General features: G+C 47.9%; 1 protein-coding gene across 50 annotated transcripts in view; it reads right to left on the bottom strand.

Annotated features, from left to right (window-relative positions):
- ARNT2 (aryl hydrocarbon receptor nuclear translocator 2) overlaps positions 1–17,876 on the bottom strand; it is a 190,505-nt gene that overhangs the window by 77,260 nt on the left and 95,369 nt on the right. For all 50 annotated transcript variants that reach the window (XR_014810359.1, XR_014810360.1, XR_014810356.1 and 47 more), the window contains 3 exons: positions 8,348–8,450; positions 3,110–3,175; positions 2,403–2,488 (listed from right to left, as the gene is read on the bottom strand). Coding sequence is in view for 35 of the 50 variants with exons in the window: in XM_084968400.1 (XP_084824526.1) it covers positions 2,403–2,488; positions 3,110–3,175; positions 8,348–8,450 (255 nt within the window). In the remaining 15 variants the exon portion in view is untranslated. The remainder of the gene's footprint in view (positions 1–2,402; positions 2,489–3,109; positions 3,176–8,347; positions 8,451–17,876) is intronic.

The following is a 17,876-nucleotide window of genomic DNA, read 5'->3' as shown; positions in this document are numbered from 1 at the left end:
AGAAAGAGAATGGAATAAAAGAAATATTTGAAGAAATCATGTCCAAGAATTTCCCAAAATTAATGACAGACCCCAAACTACAGACCCAGGAAGCTCAGAAAATACCAGCCAGTACACATAACCCAAAACAAAACTAAACAAATTACACTATCATATTCAAACTGCAGAAAACCAAAGACAAAGGAAAAAATCTTGAAAGATGTGAGGAAAAAAGTCTCACAGTGTGTATAGAAAAGCAAGAATAAGAATTATGTGGACATATCAGAAACAAGAAGAATGTGAAGTGAATACTTAAAGCACAGAAAGAAAATAACGACCAACCTAAAATTCTATACCCAGTAAAATTATCCTTCACCTGCGGAAGAGGGAGTTCCCATTGTGGCACATCAGAAATGAATCCAATGAGTATCCACAAGGATGCAGGTTTGATCCCCGGCCTCACTCAGTGGGTCGGGGATCTGGCATTGCCACGAGCTGTAGTGTCTGTGGTCACAGACATGGCTTGGATCCCATGTTGCTCTGGCTACGCTGTAGGCCGGCAGCTGCAGCTCCAATTTGACCCCTAGCCTGGGAACAGCCATATGCTGCCGGTGCAGCCCTAAAAAGCAAACACAACAAAACAAAAATACACCAAGTGCGAAAGAGAAATAATGGTTTTTCTCTGAAAAACAAAAATGGTAAGAATGCATCACCAGTACAGCTGTCCTGTAAGAAATGTTTATAGAAGTTCTTCATGAAGAAAAAAATGATATAGATCAAAAACTCAAAATCTACACCAGGAAAGGACGCTCCCCAGAGAAGGAATAAATTAAGTAAAACAAAATCTTTTATTTTTATTATTCTTAATTGAGCTAACAGATTTTTTGTTTGTTCAAAATAATAACCATAAAATTGAACAGCACAACGGTTAGGGGTAGTGACCTTCCACACAGTCCCTGGCCTGGGACCTTTCATGTGCCATGAGGATGGCCATAATTAAAAAATAAATAAAAAAACAATGGAGTGTTGATTCCTGCTGTAATGTAGGTGACCCTTGAAAACATGATGCTAAGTGTGCTAAGTGACAGGAGCCAGATGCAAAAGACCACATTATATGACTCCATATATGCGAAATATCCAGAATAGGCAAATTCATTGAAATAAAAGTAGAATTGTGGTTTTTAGGTGCTGTGGGGGGGTTGGGGCGTGGAGGCGGGGGAGGGAAAAATTGTGGACAGGGACTTAATCAGAGCTACAGCCACGACCTACATCACTGGTGCAGCAGCAATTCTGGATCCTTTAACCTACTGTGCCAGGCTGGGGATTGAACCTGCCCCTCCACAGTGACCCTAGCCACTGCAGTCAGACTCTTAACCCACTGCACCACAGCAGGAACTCCAACACTTCATTGCTTTCTTATTGCTGCATAATATTGTATCATATGGTGATACTGCTTTTTATTTATCCGCTGATGTACACGAGTGACTTGTTTCTACGTCTTGGCCACTGTGAAAAATGCTGGTTTGAACATTCAGGTACAATTTTCTTTGTGGACATATGCTTCGAATTCGCTTGAGTATATACCGAGGGGTGAAACTGCTGAGTTACACATGGTAACTCTGTGTTTAACATTTTAAGGAACCTCCAGCCTGTTTTCCAAAGCAACGGCACCATTTTATGTCCCCATTAGCCAAGTATGAGGATTCCAACTGCTCCTCCGCATCCTCACCAACACTTGTTACTGTCTATTTTATTTTATTTTATTTTATTTTATTTTATTTTTTTTACTGTCTATTTTAACCATTCTAGTGAGTGTGAGAGGCCTTTCATCATGGTTTGGACTTGCATTTCTCTACTGACTGAATACAGTTATCATTTCACATGTCACTCTGACTTTACAGGGGCTCTGGGTGACAGACCATAGAAGGGTCCATTGAGGCTCCTATCCCCTTCGTAGGACTGCTTGTTTTAGAAACCCTTGTTTCAAGGTGCAGGACTTTTTTTTCAGTGACAAAGTTCATTGCATTCTAAGTGGTAGGGAAAATAAGAATATTTTCCTGTCTCTTTTTATAAAAATGCCTTTCTGGGAGTTCCTGTTGTGGCTCTGCAGTACTGAACCGGACTAGTATCCGCGAGGACATGGCTTTGATCCCTGGCGTTGCTCAGTGTGTTAAGAAGCCGGCATTGCTATGAGCTGTGGTGTAGGTTGAAGACAGGGCTCCGATCTGGTGTTGCTGTGGGCTGTGGTGTAGGCCGGCAGTGATAGCTCTGATTCCACCCCTAGGCTGGGAACTTCCATATGCTGCTAGCTACGGCCTTAAAAACAAACAAACAAACAAAAAAGAATGCATTTCCAACAGGACACCATGGTGAGGTGAAACAGCATCCAATCCCTTTGAATTGAATATGCAATTGCCACTTACCTGCTGGAGGCCAAGCCTTGATGTAGCCTGTGCAATGGACCACAGCATACTGAGCTTCTCCTTCTTTGACAGGGCCAAGGCCATTCCTAGAGAAAGAAGGTTTGTGAGCTTGCTTTCAGCACCTGGAGATAGGGCAAGGATGTCCATGACTCCTTTGGTATCTAAGCTACTGGGTTCTAAGCCACTTGTCGCCCTTGGGGTTTTATTTATTTATTTTTTTAATTTTTAAAATATTTATTTATTTATTTGGCTTTTTTAGGGCCGTGCCCTTAGCATATGGAAGTTCCCGGGCTAGGGGTTGAATCAGAGCTACGGCAATGCGGGATTCGAGCAGCATCTGTGACCTACATTACAGCTCATGGCAACGCCGGATCCTTGACCCTCAAACGAGGCCAGGGATTGAACCCTCGTCCTCAAGGATTCTAGTTGGGTTCATTAACCGCTGAGCCACGAAGGGAACTCCGGCCTTGTGTCTTTAAAATTGTAACTTCCCACCATCCTGTTCTTTCTTCTCCTACGTGGGCTGAAGGTCCAAAATAAATCCACCCAACTCCCTTTCTCATCTCAGCCACCGCAACCCTGATGTACAGGCCTCTGGGTCCTCCCTCCACTCAGCGCCATCTTCAAGTTCAGCTACTCCTCGGCTTAGTGCATTTTCGCAGTCCACCAGCAGCGTCCAAGGACATTCATCGGGAAGACTTACTGACCTGAACCTTTTCCTCATGGTGGTTATTCTGTTTAGAGGAAGGTGGTCCAAAGGAGCATTTCCACACCTAAGATGTGATAAATATATTAGAATGAGTGAAGACCTAGGCAAGGTTATAAAACACACAGCGCTGCGGGCAAGTAGAGGGGCCTGATCTGCTGTGTGCACCCTTACTCAGGTGCACACAATTTCTTTCCAAAGGGCAGTAGCAGGGCTGCATGCCTGTGAGTTTTGACTGTCACCGAAGGCAAGAGGCACGTGCCCCACTTTGCAAAGCACGCAGACATTGTCACGGGGCCCAGCCTAGGAGCTGGCGATCTACAGAAAGACGCCAGGAGGATCCTGGCCATGCTCTGTCTTGCAGATCATTTCAGTGTAACTGGGTGGCTTTCAAGAAACAAGGGAAGAGGGTGATGACAACAACAGTGTCTCTTCAGGCTTGAGCAGAGGCATCAACTCAAAACAGATGTTGCCAGTTGATGAACAGAAGCATCTTCTCTGGCTCGACTTCACAGTGTGCAAACTCCCTCCTCCCATGCAGCATCCTGGCTCTAGGAATACGCAGACAGCTGCAGGCCTGCGGGGACCGAAGGACAGAGTGGGCACAGAGGGAGGGATGGGTCTTGGATCAGGTCTTTCTGTGCATCCTTCTCTTCGAGGCAGGGGGTGTGAGGTGCCCCACTCCCCATTCTGGCAGCATCTTCTCTGCCTCTCTTTTCCATAACCTTCTCAGCATCCCAGACTCTGAACAGCCAAAGCCTGCCATGTGGCCACGCTCTGACCTCCGCTCTCAGTACGTCCATTCTTTACACGTGCTTTCATTTCCTAACTACACAGTAAGCCAGACCCTCAATATTCAATACAGCAAAGATGAGAGTCCAATTAGACTCTGAGACCTGGGGAAGCTGCCAGCATGAGCATATTTTCACAGCAGGGTCCATCGAAGACACTGCTGCCTGGGAATGCTGCCGTGGTCCTCTGCCCTCTGGCAGATTGTGCCCAGTGTCTGCCTGAATCTAAGCTGCTTTATTTGGAGGAGAAGGTCATGCTCTCAGCAGATGGCAGTGCTGCTCACCTTCCAGGTAAACCCAGGTAGTGTAGGTAGGCCTGGCGCTGGGGAAAGCCACCTAGAGCATACCTCAAGAGGCACAGGGCAGGGAGGGGACTGCCTGAATCAGGTGGATGGGCAGTGATAAGGGCCCTGGAGGCCCCTCACTGAAATGGTGTACCTGATGCTTCCAATAAATGTATTCACAAGAGTACTGCTTAGATGGTGCAATTAATAATGGATCTTGGAGCTCCTGCTGTGGTGCAACGAGATCAGCAATGGCTTGGCAATGCTGGGATGCGGGTTCGATCCCTGGCCTGGCACAGTGGATCTGGCATTGCTGTGGCTTAGTTCCTGGCTGCCGCTCAGATCTGATCCCTGGCCCAGGAGCTCCATATGCCCAGGGGTAGCCAAAAAAAAAAAAAAATCAATATTAAAAAAAAAAAGAATTGATCTTGCAGGTACAAGACCAAATGCCCACCAAGCCAGGATATGCATTTACCCCATTGGCCAAAGCACTGAGGAGAGCCCTTGCTATGGTGGCTGATGGCACTTTGTCCCTGCATGGACACTAATGCATGTGAGTCGAGCCACCCAGCTTGCCCTTGTTTCGAGATGATGCCTCTGCACAGACTCAAGCCTAAGCTGCATGGAGATGTTCATGGGTTGTCACTCCAACACCTCCTTAGAACCCGAGGCGGGTGGTGAAAGGGGTTCCACCCGTGTCTTCTGGAGAGTTCCAGAAGCTCCACCTAGAGAGAAGCTGACCTGGAGGAAGGATGGCCATACTCGAATCTTCTGCTGGCTCTCGGGGCCCCGTAAGAGGTTAGAGAGGCAGGTCTCCTCTCAACACGGGGGATCTGAGCTGGACCAGCCTGTATTAACAGGTTTCGTTGAAGAAGTACAGTTGCTTTGAAAGGTGACTTTGAATTAGTGAAAATATATACTTAATTTAGAGTATCGATTATTTAGAACTTCATGGTCCCCAAAAGACACACAAGTGGCAAGTCCCAGTGCCAGCAGCAAACAAATGCAGGGAGGTGACACTGGTCAGTCGCTCCACTAAGTCAGGCCCTGAGATGGGAGCGGGGGATGGCTTGGCAGGGCAGGAAGATGATCAGAGAGGGCAGGAGACACCAAAGGTGAAACAGAATGGTGGGGAATTGGGTGGACCTGTCGGGAGAGGAGCTTGAGGAGAGCCTGGGAGCCGCGAGCCCAGGACGGCGAGACTGGCTTCTTCCTTGGAGGAGAAGAGGAAGCCCGCCTTGGTCACCTGCCTGCAGCTCCAGCTGCTGCTGCTTCCCCCTGTGAGGTCCAGGGTTTGCTCCTCAGTTCTTGTATTCGGGTCTCAGCAGCTGCATTTGGCAGTGGGTCACACCTTCCTGCTAGAAACCTCCTTCCCCCTCTCCTGCTCCCTGCCCAGCCTCTCCTTCTGTCTCCACCTCATCTCCCGGATGCAGCAGGGGCCTGGGCCCAGAGCTCGGACCGCTCGTGTGTCCACACTCCCTTCCCAGATGCTCTCATGTGGCTCAGCACGTTAGACACCGTCTCACCAATGTCAGTCCTCACGTCCACAACTTCAGCCGCAGCTGCCCCCTGAATTCCAGAATTAGACATCCAACTGTCTACTCATTGTCTCCGTTTACAGGTCTGCCAGGGATCTCTCACTCTTCAAATGCTTGAAATTCCCTCCGCCCCCAAACCAACTCCCCTGACAATCTTCTCCATCTTATTACATGGTGATGCCACTTCTCTGGTTGGGCAGGCAAACTTTTTAGATTTGCCCTGGAATTCCTTTTCTCTCATACCCTACACGAAGGCTGGCTCTATCTTTGAAGTATATCCAAAATCTGAGCACTTTGCACCACCGTCACTATTTTCTCATCTGAATTTTTCTTTATTTTTATTTTTTATTTTTTGCTTTTTAGGCCTGCACTTGTGGCATATGGAAGTTCCCAGGCTAGGGGTGGAAATGGAGCTGCAGCTGCCAGCTTAGGCCACAGCCACAGCAATGCAGGACCCAAGCCACATCTGTGACCTACACCACAGGTCACAGCAATGCTGGATCCTCAACCCACTGAGCAAGGCCAGGCATCGAACCTGCGTCCTCATGGATACTAGTTGGACTCATTACTGCTGAGCCACAGTGGGAACTCCTTACATGGATTTTTTTTTTTTTAACAGTAACTTCCTCATTTTTTCTCCCCCTTCAAGTTTATTCACCACACAAGGCCAGAGTGACTTTTTACGGTAATTTAAAACATATTACTCTTGGAGTTCCCTTCATGGTGCAGTGGTTAATGAATCCGACTAGGAACCATGAGGTTGCAGGTTCGATCCCTGGCCTTGCTCAATGGGTTAAGGATCTGGCGTTGCTGTGAGCTGTGGTGTAGGTTGCAGACGTAGCTCAAATCCCTAGTTGCTGTGGCTCTGGCGTAGGATGGGTGGCTACAGCTCTGATTAGACCCCTAGCCTGGGAACCTCCATATGCTGCAGGAAGCGGCCCTAGAAATGGCAAAAAGACAAAACAAAACAAACAAACAAACAAAACACATTACTCTTATGATCAAACTCCAACCTCATTCAGAGTAAGAGCTGAGGTTTTATGCGGATGACTTGACCTAAGCCCTCTACTTCTCGGCTTCATCTCCTATCATTCCATCCATACCTCACCCCACTCACCCTGCTCCTGAGGTAGCAGCCTTACTGTTCCTTGAACAGGCCAAGAACATTCCTGCCTCAGGACCTTTGCACTTTGCTATTCTCTACCAAAAGTTCTCTTTCTCCAGATACCCTAGGTCTCTTTTGGGTCTCTAGTCAAATGCCACCTTATCACTGAGGGCTTCCCTCAACCACCCCATATAACAACATGTACATTAATGACTCCTAGTACTTCCTACTCCTTAAATTGGCTTTACTTTCCTCTGTAGCACTAATTACCATTTGACATGCCATGCATTTATTTGGTACTTTTGTCTTCCATGCATCTCTCCACCTAAAATGAAGTTCTCCAAGTCAGGGAGGTTGTCTGTTCTCTTCAGTGTGGAATTCCCAGAACCCTGAAGAGCACCTGGCACAGGGGGACCCTCAATAGAAATGTGTTGAATAACTCAGTGAAAGACTAAAAGAATAAGTGTTGCCTCATGCTATTGCCTCAGGAATTCCACACCCCAAACAGAACTGACTCCATCCTGTCCCACCTGCCTTACAGCTAAAACCATCTATCCCTCTGGGGCCACACGGTTGAAGGTATAGGGAAGTCCAATTTGGATTCGAGGATTCAAGATCTAGTTCTTTTTTACTCAGGGACAGAGCAATTCCCTTAGGACTCCAAAGTTCAGTCACTCCTGCATTCCTTCAATAACCATGCATTAAGCAGATATGCACAGAACACTGCGAGATTCACGGGAGACTCAAAGAGGTAAAGAGAAATCGAAGCCCCTATCCTCAGGGGATTATAATTTACCTATGGAGCCAAAATACTCACACTTAAAATATCAGTCAACAATACAGTAATTAAAGACTAATTTAGGAGTTCCCATTGTGGCTCAGCGGTAACAAACCCAGCTGGTATCCATGAGGACACACATTTGACCTCTGGCCTCGCTCAGTGGATTAAGGTGGATTAAGTGCCAGGAACTGTGGAGTATGTCGCAGATGCAGCTCGGATCCTGCATTGCTGTGGTTGTGGCATAGGCTGGAAGCTGCAGCTCTGATCCAATGCCTAGCCTGGGAACATCCATATGCCACAGGTGCAGTCCTAAAAAGCAAAAAAAAAAAAAAAAAAAAAAAAAAAGAAGAAGACCAATTCAAATTGTAGGAGTTGGCATAAGGAAATGTGAGTATGCAATCCATAGGTCTTACATAAAATCCACTGAGAAATAAGGAACTGGGAGAGGCTGGAGTTGAAAAGGGCCTGAAAGACAGGTGGAATGTTGAGGCAGACAGGACAAGGGGAAGCCAGCCCCGGAATGGGTAGAAGATGGTGGGAGGTGAGACAAGGTGGAAGGTGAGAAAGAAGGGGGAGGTTCTTCCCAGGTGGACCAAGGAGTCTGCAGGTTCATGTGCTGCAGTCAGGGGACAACGCCGCCAGAGTGAAGGTGTGATCTTAGCAGAGCCCATTGGGAATCTTAATGGCAGGTGAGAGGAGGCCATCCAACTACATCCCAGCCCACTGCTCCCCAAACAGACCTCATCCTGCAGATGAAGGACCTCCGGGAGCCCATGCACATCCTCATGGACGACTGCTGCCCTTCTTTCTTGACCGTCCCAGTCTTCAGATCCAAGATCCGGCCTGAGAGAGACAGAAGGACATTTGCTGAGCCTCTGCCTTTGACTTCAGGGGCGGGGGGTGGTGGTGCAGGTGGGAGGAGAGCTCTGCAAATGAGGACAAGTGGGGCCCTGCACAGCATTTGTTTCTTGGTGTTTCCAACATTCTTTGGCAGGAAACACACGGAATAAGGAAATCCTCTCAATTCTAAAGACCTTGTTTTCTTCAAAGAGTGGTCTACCCTTGACTTCTCTGTTTTGTCCAATTCCAATTTGATTTTCTCCCCCATTAGTTCGTGGAAACGGTGTTCATCAACATTGCCAACAACTTTCTCATTGCCAAATCCAAAACACGTGCCCCTTTGTCTTATCTGACTGCTTTGCTGAACTTTCACACAATGGCCCAGTGATTCTCAAGCCCCTGCTCCCCTTAGCTTCTAACAAGCACTCTCCACTCTCCTCCCGTCTGTCCCTCCATCTCCCAGAGGCTCTGACCTCAGCCACCTTCTCTTCTCATCCTACGCATCCCCTTTGCAATTTTATCCATTCCAAGCTTATGATGATCACCTCTGTGTGCCATGACCCTACATCTACACCTCTAGCGCCAAGAACTAAACCACCAGCAGCTGACTCTACACCTCAAAGGCAGCATCACCCGTTGCTCCCCGGATACAAGCAAACGCATCTCCATCAAACAGAAAAAGCAATCAGAATCCTAGATGTCATCTCACCTTCCTATCCCTCACCTCTTGCACTGTCTGCCTCTCCAGCTCAACTGCCTTGTTCATTGCTGCTGGCTCATTATCCCTCAGAGGAGACTCACTCACTTCCCAATCCCAGCACCCTTTCTCCTCGGTCCCATCTTTCACACAGCCGACAGATGTCTAGACACACATATCTTCTGTGCCCCCTCTTGGCTTAGAGCTGAATTGCTTATAGGAACTCCTTACAGGGCCCTTCATGATTTGGCTCCTTCCAATATTCAAACACCACTGAATCTCTTTCATCATGAGTTGGGGGAGTGGGGGGTGGGATAAAAAGACATCTGAATTTCCGGCCCTCTCGCCACCTGCAGTCAGATGTCCTGTCCACACACGAGTCTGCACACCCTGCTCCTCCTGCTGGCTCAGCCCCTGCTCTCTGCCTTCTCCACAGCTCACAACACTGCTCAAGCCTAGACCACAGGGTCCCTGTGTGTTGCCACATTTAACACACACTATTCAGTCCCTCTCAATTTCATCCCTGACTTTGACCAGGCCCGCCTTCTGGGAACAGTCTTACTCCAGGACACCACTTTCTCCTGCCTCTCCTTTGCTGGTTCTCGGCTCTCATGGTGGCTCTTCCTCCCAGCCCAGCCCCTCGGTGTTGGCACTATCGGCGGGGCTCGGCCCTTTTCTCTCTCACTCCCGCAGGACCCTCCCAGTATGCCAATGACACCAAGATGCCATCAGCCAGAACTCTGGGAAGCTCCTCTTTGCCCAACTGTCTCTTGGCATCTCCTGGACACCGTACACTCCACAGGTCCAGAACCAAATCTGTCCTCCTGTCCAAAGTGCCCAGAGCTGCCCTTTCTCCAAAGGTCCCTGCCTTGGTCATTGGTACCACCACTGCTCAGCCGTTCAACGTAGAAATCTTGTAGCTAAAAGCATGGACCTAGCTTTCAGTCCTGCATCCCTTATTTACTGTGTGGCCCTGGGCAAGTTACCTAACATCTCTGTGCTTCAGCTTCATCATCTGTAAAATAGGATAATAATAGCATGTCCCCCAGATGGTTGTGAGGATTAAATGCGGTTACTATTATAAAGTGAACATGGCTCACAGAGAGTGTTTTATAAATGCTTATTAAATAAAGAATATGAAAAACTCACTCAAATATCTGCTCAATCACTCACATCTGTCAGCTCTACCTCCTGTGCACCCCTGGCCAATGCACATCCATCTTAGATGCCCTCACTGCTTGCCTGATGGGGGGCTGCAACAGTCTTGGCCCTTTCAAGCCACCTTCTGCACTGGTATTGGAAGTCTTTACTTAAAACACAAAAATGGGGAGTTCCCGTTGTGGTGCAGCAGTAACAAACTCAACCAGTATCCATGAGGATGCGGGTTTGATCCCTGGCCTCACTTAGGGGTCAAGGATCCACCATTGCTGTGAGCTGTGGTGTAGGTCGCAGACGAGGCTCAGATCCCGTGTTGCTGTGACTGTGGTGTAGACTGGCAGCTATAGCTCCGATTTGATCCCTAGCTGGGGAATCACCATATGCCTCGGGTGTGGCCCTAAAAAGACAAAAGACAAAGAAAAGAAAAGAAAAGAAAAGGAAAGAAAAGAAAAGGAAAGGAAAGTGGCGAGAAACCCGCCCTGTTGCAAAAAAATCATATGGCTTTCTATTACTTGAAATTTCAAAAGGGCCTCAAAGAAGACACCCCCTCATCCAAGCTGTCTCTCACTGCTCCAAGGGGCGGGGGGGGTGTGAAAGCCTGTGCAGCACAGGGTGGTCTACACTCCTGAGGCCCCCTGTGCTGTCCTTGAAACCGGCTCCTTCTCTCTGTACCCGAGCGTCTGGCACAGTGTCAGCACTAAAACCCACAGCAGCATTTGGGACCCTGCAGCCTTCACTCCCCGCGTGGACCAGGGCTCTGGAGGGTGCACAGCCCTCCATAATCTCCACTTGTAATCACCATCATGCCCACAATGGACCCTTAAGCAGGATGTGTAGCCCAGAGTTCAACCCCATCAAGGGCCCGACTCAGTCTGCTGGGAGCTATGGCACTGCCCGGGCGCCTGCAGGTGCTCTGCTCTCTGTTTGTGTCCTGGGTTTGACACCTGTCTGTCTCACGCGCAGACATCTTCTTTGTAATGGCTCTTTTAGTGTCAATTGTCACTTGCTTTATCATCTACCAAATGGCAAATGGTTTCAGCTGTGAAGCAGGCCAGCCAGAGAGTCTGTCAAATTCCAAAGTATGCTCTGAAAATAAATCACAGCTGCAAAGCACAGGAGCCCTGGAACATGAGGAAATGAAAAAACACATTTGCATGGTCTGCTGTCATGACCCTGAGAGGCAACCGCTTCAGCGTTTATTTCTCCGTGTGCTTCTCCGGTTTCCTCGGGCACAATGAGACCCCTCTGAGGCTCCTCAGGGATGGAAAGCATGCCTGCTTTATATATGGTAGGTGTGTTCCCGAAAGACTTGTGGATATTGGACTTTTGGCAAATTGAACAGCAGGGGAGACAGGTGCCTGGCCCTGGGCAGTGAGTGACCGTGTGATGGGTTGGGAGTCACCATTGCATGGGTAGCTGGGGGTCGGGTTTCCTTACGATGGGCTTCCTAAAAGAGAAGCAAGCATGGAGACGTAGCTGCTATAAATACGTCAGCTTCTTTCCTGACCGATGGAAGCTTTGCGTCTGCTTAGAACCATGGGTCTGGCTTTCTAGGGCTGGTTCCCTGTGGATCCCTAAAAGCACAACCAACCAGGCCAATGCAGACCTTTTGCAGAGTCTCTCCTGACCCCCAAACTGACCCGCTGGGTCAGGAGGACTCATTCCTTTGCAGTCCTGTCACTGGGCTCCTCCCACCATGGATCCCATCCTGCTCTCCTTTGGCCACCTGGTCCTTTCTCCTCTGTCCTCCTCACCCACGATCCAAGCCCCTGCTCTCCTCCTTCTTCATCTCCTCTAGGGCGCCCTCTGCAATGCCCACTCGGCAATAAACAAACTCCTACATCCTCCACTCCCTTCAGAAATTCCCCAAACCTCCTGCACGAACAGACCATCCTGACCTGCTGCTTCCTTGGCAGAAGTTCTTCTGGAGAAGGAGCTTGTTCTCCCACATCCTGTATATGCCACGGGGTCAGGGGTAGGTTTGCCATCTCCCCTGGCCCCCAGGGCCCTTCCAAACCAGCACCCCTCTCATACAACCCCCAGCTCTTTCCAGACGTATGACGTCAGGCTCACCCTCTCTAGTCTCCTCACCTCTGGTCACTCCTCCTCATTTGACTTGAGCACGTTACTCATAGTCTTTCTCTTCATCCCAAGATCAATCATCCTCCATGGTCTCAGCATCCGCGTGGAGGACCCGCCCCACACCCCTGCCTCAGTACCTGCCCTCCTCAACTCCGAGCACATTGCTCCCTCTCCAGGGCAGACACCGCCCCCATAGTTATTTTCTGGAACTCACATGCATCTATAGCTGTTGCCATGGAGATTTTACATTCAAGCCCCCTCCATCCTTCTGGACCTCGACTTTCACTCTCATTGTCCCTTCGCTCTGGCCCTCCCGCTTCACTAGTTCTTTGAATGCAGTGAGTCCAGTGCCTGAAGCCTCCCACCCCATCCGCCTCCTCTTTTCATTCAGTACAGGAGCCAGGAGCTTCTCTCTGAGCAGTGGCCTCCTGTCATCAGAGCAGGCAGGGCTCCCATTACACAATGGCCCGCTTTGCCAAAGAGGCCCCAGAAATCTTCCGACACAACCAGCAGCTGTGGAGGCAGACTTTTTTCTGGATTTGATGTAGTAACATGTAATAACATATTCCGAACCTGAGGCATGCTATTTCAAAGTGCGAGGGGCAGCAGGGATGGGAGATCTGGCTCTTGCATGTGTGGCTGTGAGGGAGAGGCAGGTTGCTTCCCGTCTCTGTGTCTCAACAGGCTCAGAGGTGCCTACTTGGAAGGTTCTGTGTGGATCCGAAGACTTACACATAGGAACTCAATAACCCCTTTAGAGAATTGGAGTTTAAGTGACTGCAGGCTCCGGGCAGCCACTTTGTGAGTCCTAAGATGACTGTCCTGGACTAGAGAGCACAGGTCTGAGAGGCCCTCCTAGAGTCAGCCCAGCTTCTGCCTCCCCTGCACCTTGGCTTCTCTGAGGAAGGTTCTAGAATAATGCACACAACACTGTCTCAGGATAAAAGGTTGAAGAACTACTTATTTTTCTCCTTAAAATACTTTCAAAAAATTCTAAAACTAAAATGGTCTTTGTAGAAAAATCAAATGTGTGTGTCCGTGTGCACACACACACACACACGCACAGATAATCTTCCTCTCTAGACAAAAATACTACTAACATTCAAGCATATTTCCTGACAATCTTTTATGCATGACTGCTCTTTTCTTTTAATTAAACGAGGTTTCATGGTATCTATTTTTTCACTTTATATCACAACATAAATTCGTAAGGATTTAATTATAAACATTATTTGAAAGGCTCTGTGAATTATTTTGAGTGGACAATTTATCATCAAACATTAAGTTGTTTCCAGGTTTTTCCTATGGCAAATAATGCCATGTAAATACCTATGCAGAAAAAAAATAGCCATACCATCTTAGGACAGATTCCTAAAAAATAGAGTTACTGCATGAAATGAAAATTCTTAAGGCTCTTAATACCAGCTCCTAGCGAACCCTGCAGTCAACATGTTGACCAATATTCAGTGTTTCATTCTACAAAATGGGGAGAAGAATTATGATGCATCCCAGGGTTACTTATTTTTTTATTTTTTTGTCTTTTTAGGGCTGTATATTGAAGTTCCCAGGCTAGGGGTCGAATTGGAGCTTCAGCTGCTGGCCTACACCACAGCCACAGCAATGCCAGGCCTGAGCCATGTCTGTGACCTATTCTACAACCCATGGCAACATCGGATCCTTAATCCACTGAGTGAGGCCGGGGATTGAACCTGCATCCCCATGGATACTAGCTGGATTTGTTTCTGCTGAGCCATGATGGGAACTCTCTCAGGGTTTTTAACTATAATTTTTAAGAGATAGTTGAAAAGCAAACTGCTTTAGGACAGGAGTTGGCCAACTCTAACCTATGACCCAAGGCTGGTTCACACTCTGGTTTTTTAATATTTATTGGAACACTGCCAAGGTCATTCGCTTATTTACTGGCTATGGCTACTTCCCTGCTACAACAGTAGAATGAAGTAGTTGTGAAAGAGACTATATGGCCCACAAGGCCAAGAACATTTACTATCTGGCCCTTTACGAAAAACATTTGCTGATCCTACTTTAGAAGAAGACTGATTATAAAGACTCCAACAACAGACCCCCTTTTTTTATGGGCAGAGGGGCCCTTCTGTAATTGTTTTCAGTTATCTGATTTTTTAAGTATCCTTTTAGTCAGTAGTAAGTTTTTTAAAAAACAAGAATCAGAAGTTTGTCTTGGATAAGATCACAAAAGAAGGTTTTGTGCTCATAAAACTGCTCCCCAGGCTATAGGAGAAATACAAATACAAATTAGAATTATTTCATCAAAAGAATCCTTAAGAAAACTAGAAACATCTTATCTTGGTTTAAAAAGGAGGAACACAAGAGAAAATGATTAGCAACAAAAACAAAGCCGTGGTCCCATGATGGACAATATTTGATGTTGTTCCAAAAATGTGTGGCCCCTGAAATGGGAGCCCAGGGGTTGGAAGAGACTGTGATTGCTGTTCCAGTGACAATGTGTTCTCATTATCAAAAGGCTGAGCCCAGCCATTACAGCAGCTGTGCACACAGGAACAAACACCGCCCACAGCACAGGAATCCAGGCAGTGCGCACGAGGTCTGCTCCAGAAAAAGTCCAGAGCGTGAGCTACGTACTGAGCCCGGGAGAGGACGGGCCTTCTGCTACTGAGGGTGGGGGCATTTTCCTTGTATTTCATTATCTCTGGTGGGTGTTTGGACATAGCTAAGGGTACAAATATACCAATTTTCAAGTTGTAACCAAATTATTTTCTTCTCAAACCAGAATATAGGTATCTGGATGGGCAGCAGAGTTACTAGGGACATCTGCTATTCCACCCACCCAGAGTAACCCATGGTACTCTTGTTCTATTTCCTCATTATGAAAGTCAAGCAGGAAGTTGCCATCTTCTAAGATCCCACCTCCCTGGCTGTGGTGACTGGTTGAATGTTGGGCACCTGACAGAGATGAGCCAATTACAGTACCTCATTCACCCTTTGTCCACAGTGATTGGTTGAGAGTTGAGCATCTTACGCAAGCTAGGCCAATCACAGCACCTCATTCACCTTATGTCCACGGTGACTGGTTAAGAGCTGGGCAACTTGACATGAGCTGGGCCAATCATTGTACCTCACTCCTCCTCTATCCAAAGTGATCGGTCCCAAGACTAGGACTGATTCAGCCAGGCCAATCAGAATTGTCCACAGGCAATTTGTAACCATTTCTACTTCTTCTCTCTTTTTCTTTAGGAATCTGAGCATGACTTTTTCAGCAGCAATGATTCTAGCTTCATGGAGAACTGGGTCTAAGACATTGAGGCTGACTCTAGGAAAGCAGTGAAAACATAAACCAGTGGAAGAGTAACTTCACAGTGTTCAACTCTTTGGTGCCAATAAGTTCGCCTTTTTAATACCTAAACTATTTCACTTTTTGTTTCTGTCACTTGCAACAAAATAGCCCAGACTAATACAACTGCCTTTGACAGAAGAGGAAGGACAAAGGATTAACTTGTAGTTCACAGAGGATTTTACTAACAGCCAGTTATTATCATCAAATATTATTAAACACTTTCTCTGCATTATTTGTTTGATCGACATTGCAATCCTGGGAAGTAGGTCGTGGTGGTTTACTGAGGTAGAGCAAGGAGAGGGAGAAGGGCTTTGGAGTCATCAGCATCAGAGGGAAGAAATATTTTATTACTGATATTGCCAAGGACTGCTGGTACAGGGTGATACTTAAAAACAGATGAAGTTTTAGTCAGCTTTAGTATTGCCTTTTAAATCTTTGTAAACAATGCAGCCCTTTATTCCTGGCAGAAACTCCCAACAACACCCTCTCTGTGCTAGCCCCTGGGTAGGCTGCATTGGTCCCATGAGGAAACAGAAGCCCAGAGATACTAAATAACTCAGCCAAGGTGGGTCTCATTGCAGGGGAGTGGGAGTCAGGATCTGAACAAGAGCCTATGTTCTTCTCAACACTGTCAGCTCCAGGGAGCCAGAAGGCCATTCCCCTCAGCAGAAAAGAAGACAGCACCCACCAGAGTGAAGCAACTGGGCTGTGAGAGGGACAGGGGGTCAGCCACCCGCAGGGGACTGTCGCCAGCCTGTGGCTGCTTCAGGGTCAGAACCCTAGACTGGGAAAATGAGAGGTGTCATTCTTGTCATTCTTTTTTTTTTCTTTTGTCTTTTTAGGGTCTCACCCGTGACATATGAAAGTTCCCAGGTTAGGGGTTGAATCAGAGCTATAGCTGTCAGCTTATACCACAGCCGTAGCAATGCTGGATCTGAGCTGCGTCTTTGACCCACACCATAGCTCACGGCAATGCCAGATCCTTAACTCACTGAGCGAGGCCAGGGGTAGAACCTGTGTCCTCATGGATGCCAGTCAGATTTGTTTCCACTGAGCCACGATGGAACTCCCATTCTTGTCATTCTCATTGTGTGTTTATTGCTTTTCAATTTTTCCTTCTGATTGAGTTGAGATCTATAGATTACGCTAGCCTGTCGCAGCCATTCCTAAGACACTTGCTGAAATGGGCTTACATCTTTATCTGGACGGAGTTATGCAAGGAGCAGGACCCCTCAGAACAGGCATGGTCAGAGTGACCACACATGCTGGTTTTGCCTGGGCCAGTCCTGGCTTTTGCCTAATGTCCCAGTATAGTTGCTAGTAGCGCTTCTTTTCACGCTCAAAGTGCCCAGGTTTGGATGAGAGACTCTATACATACGGTCACTCTTTAAAGGTGATAGCAGGAGTCCCCATTGTGGCTCAGCAGAAATGAATCCATTTAGGACCCATGAGGGCACAGGTTTGGTCCCTGGCCTCGCTCAGTGCGTTAAGGATCCGGCATTGCTGTGAGCTGCGGTGTAGGTCGTAGACGCGATTTGGATCCTGTGTTGCTGTGGCTGTGGTGTAGGCTGGCAGCTACAGCTCCAATTCGACCTCTAGCCTGGGAACCTCCATATGCTGCAGGTGCGGCCCTAAAAATAAATAAATAAATAATAAAATAAAATAAAGGCAATAGCAGAGGGAAGCGGAGTGAGAGATGGGTTCCACCTCATAAAGGGTGAGGAACCTGACTTGACTCAAGGCCCCCTGGCCCCCTGCCCCTGACTCGGGCTCCTCTCTGTCTTGTCTTCAGGGGCAAGGGGGCGGTTCTCCAGGGTCTCCAAGAGGGAAGCCCCTGAGAAGAACAGAGAATGCTAGCAGTGCAGTCCCTGACTCAGTGGGACACGTTCACAAGAGTGAAGGTTCTTTCGAGTTTGGGAAGCAGGAGTGAACGCTCGGGCGGGCGGAGTGTGGGAAGCTCCACTCTAAAGAAGCGCTCTAGGGGCCTGAGTGGAGCCGCTGGGCTGAGCTCACGCTGCACCGGCCTGCACTGCACGGGGTCCCACTGCACCAGGACCACTGCCTGAGTCCTATTCGGGGGTTGGACTTGTTGCACACGCTTGGCGATGACCGTGAAGAAAACTAGAGATGAAATGTGCTCGAAAGGGCTTCCCTTTTCCTC

This window comes from Sus scrofa, chromosome 7 (genome assembly GCF_054392235.1).
Source record: "Sus scrofa isolate SSC_HxYL_T2T_F1_AM1 chromosome 7, Sscrofa_HxYL_maternal_Yorkshire_Landrace_v2.0, whole genome shotgun sequence".
Classification (NCBI taxonomy): domain Eukaryota; kingdom Metazoa; phylum Chordata; class Mammalia; order Artiodactyla; family Suidae; genus Sus; species Sus scrofa.
The sequence above is the reverse complement of the archived record's forward strand: the minus strand, read 5'-3'. Positions and strand labels throughout refer to the sequence as shown.